This window comes from Nannobrachium achirus, assembly GCF_963921795.1.
Source record: "Nannobrachium achirus genome assembly, chromosome: 22".
NCBI classification, from domain to species: Eukaryota; Metazoa; Chordata; class Actinopteri; order Myctophiformes; family Myctophidae; genus Nannobrachium; species Nannobrachium achirus.
This window is the reverse complement of record NC_137829.1, coordinates 29,315,251-29,322,545: the sequence shown is the minus strand read 5'-3', so window position 1 is coordinate 29,322,545 and position 7,295 is coordinate 29,315,251. Positions and strand designations below refer to the sequence as shown.

The following is a 7,295-nucleotide window of genomic DNA, read 5'->3' as shown; positions in this document are numbered from 1 at the left end:
CAATTTATATTTATTCAGCCACTTTTTTTAGCATTCTTTGTAAGTTCTTTCACATTTTTGGAGCTAGGAAAAATAATATTAATACAAATAAATCAGTAAAATCAGTTTCCCAGTGAATTAATTCCCAGTGAATTCCTCTGGGAAATGAATTCTTCATTTATATTACTGCTTGGGCTTGAGCTGAATCGAAAGCCTGTCTGAGAGAGGGATGTGTACATTTTCTACTGAACATAATATACTTTGTGTGTAACTGTGTTTAACTTTCCAGGGAGCCGACACAGTTTCTGCTGGAACTGCTTAGTTTGTATTATATATAAGGATGCAAATTGAAGCCAAATATACTGTAGCCTGAACAGTAATAACAAATGTCAATGAATAAAGCATAATGATTATTATTATTATTTTTAAGAAGAATAAAATATATTTATGTCTTCGCCATGACTGTCGGACAAAAAAATTAAATAAAATAAAGATAGGTATTTGTGGCATCAGGGTTTGGTAGCCTACTAGTTGGGGTAGAAAGCCTGGTGAGGCGAGGTTATACTTGGGGGAAAAAGTTTGAACTTTACGCCACCTAGTGGCCCATAATTGCATGTGTACAGCAACCATGTGCTAACCGTCTATGGTGCTTGCTGTTGCTAACCCTTTATTTTGAAAGCGGAAGCCTTACACCAGTCCTCCAGACAGAGTCATCATCATCATCGTTTCACAGAGCAGTGCAGAGTAGACTGCAGAGTGCAGAGTGCATGCAAACAGACACACAGCAGCACCAGCATGGCTTACAATGCAAAGATCGGCCCGTCCATCCTCAGCAGTGACCTGTCCTGCCTGGGCAGCGAGTGTGTGCGAATGATGGAGTGCGGATCAGACTATCTGCACCTCGACGTTATGGATGGGTGAGTTAGGTTAGAACAGACTGTACAGTGAGTGCACTGTTCTGTTCATTGGTAAGCTTAGCAAGTAAAGCTAACTGACAGCTAGCAAGCTAACAAAGTTCAGCAGCCTTGTTGTTGTGGGAGCTAAAGCTGTGCTGCTGCTAAGTGAACAGCACGCCAGGTTATCAGAAGTCACAGTGGAGTATTGATGTCACGAGGCTTATCCAGATTAGCTCAGGCAGATCTAAAAACAAGTCCACTCACTGTGTTCAACATGATGATGCAGTCCTCAGGAACATAGTCTCTCTGCTTCTAGGGTTGACCAGAGGCGTCAATTGGGTATGGCATCCCCAGGTTCTATGTTCCCACCTCACAGCATTAGTTTTAGTGAGGTTATGGTTAGGGTTAGGGGTAGGTTTAGGTGGTAAGAAAATGGGGAACATAGAACCTGGGGAACATAGGTATGTTCCCATGGCAAGTTGGCAACATGACTGGTATCTTGCAAGACACCAGTCATGTTGCCATACCTTAGCCTTTTCTGAACTGACGCCACTGGGTTTGACATTCTTTTGCAACTTCCTCAGCACACTTGGGCCATAATTGCCAGTGCTTTTGCAATGAACACGACCTAAAAGAAAATGTCACCATTTAATGTGTGGTCTCTGTTCTTGTGAAGGCACTTTGTCCCCAACATAACATTTGGACATCCCATGGTGGAGTGTCTAAGGAAGTCTATAGGCATGGACCCATTCTTTGGTGAGAAAACATGCAGCCCCACATTAAACCACTTCTGTATCTACTGATTAGATTAGTTGTATGCTTTCATTATTAGTGATTGTTACGTTCATTTTTGCATTGCAAATAAACTAGCTATTATTGTAATGAATGAATAATCAATAACTCACGTTTATATCTAGGTATTATAGTAATGGTTCTGAATGTGTCCTGTGACGCAGACATGCACATGATGGTCTCCCGGCCAGAGCAGTGGGTGAAGCCTATGGCAGCTGCGGGTGCCAACCAGTATACATTCCACATTGAGGCCACCACCAACCCTGGCAACCTCATCAAGGAGATCAGAGAGAGTGGCATGAAGGTGAGACATGGGGTTAAAGTTAAAGTAAAATATTGAACTGCTGGCCCTAGATATCTGCACTGGATCTATGGTACATTCATTGCTTACTCTTGATCTCGCATTCATAAAGTACTGTAGCTCTGGTTAAGAGCGTCTGCTAAATCCCTAAATTGTAAATTAAATAAATGTACAGTGAATATTATGAATAAAATCTGGATTGACACTAATGGTTTCCTGACTGCCCGGGGCAAGTACAGTAAAACAAATCTTGTTTTTCCAGAACAGGCAAGTGGGGTTTTTGTGTTTTGGTTCCCACTAGGTCAAGAAAAAAAAATGCAACTCTTTTCACGTTTCACACAGGCCTGTTATAGCGCAACCAGCAGGTCGAATTTTGCCAAACTAATTTTTGGAACAAAATACCTCAAATCATGGATGCAGCGTCACATTAAAGGCCAAAGAAGACATGGCAACTTTTTCACATTTAGCGCCTTAAGGAGGCCACGATAACATACCTGTCCTGACCTGGTGGAGACCTGTGCTCGGAAGAGCACTGCTTCTAGTTTCTTTAGTCGTGGGTTTCGCCACTTGGTAACGTTAGGCCTGTCACAATTATTTGAGGTAATTGCAGTTATTTTGCATTATCGTTGTCACTTCCCATCTCCCTCTTCCCCTTTCCTGTCAACCTAGCAATAAAGGCATAAGAAATCCTTAGTTCTCATATGGGTCGAGCTGGAGTCTTATGGCTACTGGCACAGAGAACAGTCCCAGGCTGTGATGGTGTACTGAGAAAGGGAGAGTCTGTGGCTCATCCTCTCCTCTGCAACCACCTCCAAAAGACAGGATTAGAGCAAAACGACCATGGGAACAGCATGAAACTTGACAACTGAATATTGCATGTACAATTTAGTACAATATAGCTACTCTGTGTGTGTGTGTGTGTGTGTTTTGTAGGTAGGAGTGGCAATAAAGCCTGGCACTACTGTTGAGGAGCTTGCGCCATGGGCTAATCAGATTGACATGGCTCTGGTTATGACTGTTGAGCCTGGCTTTGGTGGACAGAAATTCATGGAGGACATGATGCCCAAGGTAATAACTTTTGCACGCATGTGTGTGTACCGTACATGTGTGAGAGAGGGAACTGTAGGCATGCATGTGCACATGTGGTATAAGTGTAAAGGCCAGAGCGCACCAATGCAACTCCTTGCAACTGCCGTTGGGGGGCGGCATAGCTCAGGGGTAGAGAAACCGTTATTAGAGCACGAAGGGTTCCCAGTTCGAATCCGGGCTCCCCCTGAGTTACTGGTGTCGAAGGGTCCTTGAGCAAGACTCTGAACCACTAATTGCTCCCGGTGAGTAGGATGGTGCCTTGCATGGTTTCCTCCGCCACCGGTGTATGAATGTGTGTGTGAATGGGTGAATGTAATGCACAATCTATGTAAAGCGCCTTGGATAAAAGCGCTATATAAATGCACCATTTACCATTTACCGTTGGGGATAATGGTTGCAAAGAGTTGCATTAGTGTGTACTGGCCTTTTGATGCACCGATCTTAAAGTGCAGATTCAACTGCATTGATTTGGTATGTTCTAATAATGTTTTTTGGCCACAATACAAATTTAAATATGAAAATGTAAAAAATTAAAATGAGTTTAATTTCTTTACATGAAATGTGCCTTGAAATTGGAGCTTGGTGAATCGTTTCTGTATTATATTTAATTCCGCTACTACTGTAGTTTCCAATACTTGGTAAATTAGTTCCTCCTGTCATATTTGTGACATCAATGAAGGTTCTGTGTTAAAATGTATGAATTTTAACGAAGTCACAATTGAATCAAGCCAAATCATCATGCATTGAATCGTTTCCCAAAGACTAGTAATCAAATTGTTGTGAGGTCAGATATTTCCAAATCTAGGTAGTATCTCATGTGGTCCTCTCATACAATTATAATTTTTTTCGGTCCCAGCATGGGGCTTTAAAATTATCATCTTGTCCTCAATACTGCAACGAGAAACTCACAAGGTCACTCAATTTCTGTGTCGCGTTGTTGATAGTACTTTCCTACAATGCTTATGAATAACAGGCAGAGAGGCATCTTTTCCCACTGCTTTGGTGTTCTACATAACATTCCTTTGTCCTTAACAGTCCTTTGGAATGACTTTCTCAGTTAAAAAAAAACATCTTTATAGATGCACAGTTGTCAGCACTTGTTTTAACTTCTCTTTGTGTATGTGTCCTAGGTGAGCTGGCTAAGGAGCCAGTTCCCTTCGCTCGACATTGAGGTGGATGGAGGCGTGGGCCCTGACACAATTCACAAGTGTGCCGAAGTAAGACACATTCCACAAACCCTTCTTTTTAATTGATTGAATACTTTATTAGATAGAAATGCAAACAGCTCTACAGTCAAGCACTTGGTCAAAAATGAGAACACACAAAAAAAAGTGTTGTTTCCATTCAGGTCTGTGTATTTAATTAAATTCATAAAACATAACAAAAAGATTCAATATCACAAAATAAAAAACTCTGTGTACAGAGAAGGGGAAAAAAAGGTTGTGGTGGTGATCATCTGTCTAAGAGGGAAGTGAATATTTACCTCTCCCTTGGCCTCCTGAAAGGTGTTTTAAAGGAAGCTTGTGATCTGCATTTTTTTGAGGGATGGGGTCAGGGCATTACCCATGTTTGTTTTAAAAAGGTGGGCGGTACCAGATCATTGTTGTCGCTCCCTCTAGTTTTGTGGCTGTGGGTGTCGCTCTTTTTTGGATTTACTGTTTAATGTCAATCCCATTTTCAATTGCTTAACCCTTAGGGCTCTATTATGATCCAGGTCTTATGCCTTATGCCTTAACTTCTTTGCCTTTTTTTACTATATATACATATTTTTTTAAATATTTCAAATAGCTGATCTGCAAGCTCACAACGTGCAGATGTAGATCAGCATTTGAAGTATTTAAAAAAGTTTTTCAAAATAGTAAAAAAAGGCAAAGAAGATAAGGCATAAGACCTGGATCATAATAGAGCCCTTAGTCTCCTACCCTTAGCCAGGCTAGCAAAATGGGATGGAAAAAGGTGGGTGATGGGCCCCAGGCCGAGAAGTAGTCGAATTAGTTTGTCTTGGGAGATTTGAAGCTTAGAGACGTTAGTGACATTGAGATGTCTGAGAAATGGGGGGTGCAAGCATAGTCAAAGTGGTATTGAATTAGGGCTCCGGCAAGAGTCCTGAGAGCACTTTTGTTGACAATTTGTTTGTTTCTTTCATCTGTCAGTTTGTTGTCAAGATTACAGCCCAAATATGTAACCTCTTCTTTGCTGGAGATTACTATGTGTTCAACTCTGACCTTGAAATCATTTACATATACCTTACTGAGGGAATTCTGACCTGGTGTTTGTATACTCTATATCGTCGTTGTCGGGTGGAAACCTCATATCTCCAAGTTTCAAATGTGTACGCTCTTTCGCAAAGTAAAGCCCTGCTTCATCGTACAAGGCCTTAGCACAAAAGTAGCAAAAACAGCAGATCTACAAGCACACAACGCCTCGCGGTGCGAGGCGTGTAGATCGGCTGTTTTCACTAGTTTAAATCATTTTTAAGATGGAAAATGCAAAACGAACGGTTTTGGACATACAAGGTTTTCACCCGACAACGACGATATACTATACCTGTACACATTTGACAAACCACTCACTGATACTCTGTGTGTGTGTCTGTCTGTCTGTGATCACATAGGCAGGGGCCAACATGATCGTGTCGGGCAGCGCCGTCATAGCGAGTGACGACCCTCGCTCCGTCATTGCACTTCTTCGCACCGTAGTGGCCGAAGCCATCCAGAAGCGCTCGCTGGACCGCTGAGACCCTCCTCTTCTCCCTGTGGCCGTGCCTCCATAACTAGCTCTGTCTTTACCGGCATGGCCCCGCGGCCAGTGGGACAGTCTCTACGGACATTTCTGTGGGTTCTAAAGGTCAGGGCCCGAGGAGGGGCATGGCCTAGGGCAGGGGTCTCTGTAGAGACGGTAAAGCTGGTGTCCCACATGCGTGACTCTCTGCGACGCTGCTGGGGCCCTTTTGCCTCCTCGAACCCTGGACTGTCAGTCTGCAGTCTGCCCTGCCAGGACCACCACTTAAAACTGTTACCAGTTAATTTCTCGTGTGAACGATTACTGTATGATGACTGCGTGGAACTGTGGTCATGCTGATTTTATACTGAAAACATTCCTGATTATTTTTGACTTGAACTTTAAGATTATGGGTTGAATGAAATAATTATGGAAATAAAATGTGTCGAATGGAACTTTTTGATGTTTTCTGTCATTAGGTACCTAGTGCTGTGAGATTATTTGAAAAGTTGTGCCGTGAGATATCTATGATATTTTCATTGTTTTGAATAGTATACTGTACCAATGGTTCTCAAACATGTTCATATTGTCGACCCCCAAGATTTTGTGCCAGGGGCTGCAAGTTTCCCAGATTATTCCAAATCTATTATCAAATAGCTGCAGTATAAAATAAACACACACACACACACACACACACACACACACTGAGGACCACTGGGTTGTAGCTGTATATTTGTGGGAAAATGTTAAGAGATAAAAAAAAAATGGCTTGACTGTCTTTGAACTTTGATCCCAAGCACAGGTTACACAACTGAAAATAGATTTTGAAAGAGATTCAGTGATGTATGAAGGCATTTGTTTGACAGTTGCAAAATAATCTGATGTTAATGAACTCAAGCTGTATCGGGCTTCTACCACAATTGTCTTACTTACATTACGCCTATGTTCATTCTGGCATGCATTGTCAACATTTCAGCAGTCCGTTATACACTGTAGCTAGCTACCTAGGGGACTCCTTGTGGTGAACTCAATACAAATCTACAATTTATTTTTCTTACATTTATTGTTTCTTTGTGCGTGACTGAAGGAAGTCCTGCTCTACCAAAGATGCAACTGTCTTTTGACTTCCATTTACATTTTCAAACAGTAGATGGCGTGATTGGACCAATATGATTAAAGGGAAATGCCACTCAAGTCATGGATTTGTTAATTAATGATTCATTTAAAAAGGTACTCCTATGGGTTGTATATATTCTTAATTCATGATCATGCTAAGTCTTTCCCCAAGACTAGAACCAGTTGGTAAACTCATCAGTACTACCACACGTTGGAGCTGTTACAGTGTTGATTTTGTCGACTAAAACTGACGAAAAATGTACTTCGACTACCTTTTTCACTAAATAAAAACATGGTTGCAATCAGTGCTTGTTGCACTCTGAAAATAGCAGATTTACAAGCTCACGTGTTATAAGCTTGTACAGTAGATCGACTATTCTCAGCTTGCAACCAAGTGTTAA

At 41.7% G+C, this 7,295-nt stretch overlaps 1 protein-coding gene across 1 annotated transcript; it reads left to right on the top strand.

Moving 5' to 3' along the window:
* The first annotated feature begins 708 nt into the window (after positions 1 to 708).
* Positions 709 to 6,233, top strand: rpe (ribulose-5-phosphate-3-epimerase). Its single transcript, XM_080753139.1, has 6 exons — positions 709 to 896; positions 1,552 to 1,631; positions 1,832 to 1,971; positions 2,902 to 3,036; positions 4,188 to 4,274; positions 5,672 to 6,233. The coding sequence occupies exons 1-6, from the start codon at positions 775 to 777 to the stop codon at positions 5,792 to 5,794; spliced, it is 687 nt and encodes a 228-aa protein (XP_080609265.1). The 5' UTR covers positions 709 to 774; the 3' UTR covers positions 5,795 to 6,233.
* Positions 6,234 to 7,295: the final 1,062 nt, after the last annotated feature.

Bases quoted from the DNA above. Each gene is read 5' to 3' on its own strand.
- rpe (XM_080753139.1), top strand. From the start codon at position 775: ATGGCTTACAATGCAAAGATCGGCCCGTCCATCCTCAGCAGTGACCTG. The intron at 897-1,551 runs GTGAGTTAGGTT...GTTCTTGTGAAG, and splicing joins CACCTCGACGTTATGGATGG to GCACTTTGTCCCCAACATAA. The intron at 1,632-1,831 runs GTGAGAAAACAT...CCTGTGACGCAG, and splicing joins AGGCATGGACCCATTCTTTG to ACATGCACATGATGGTCTCC.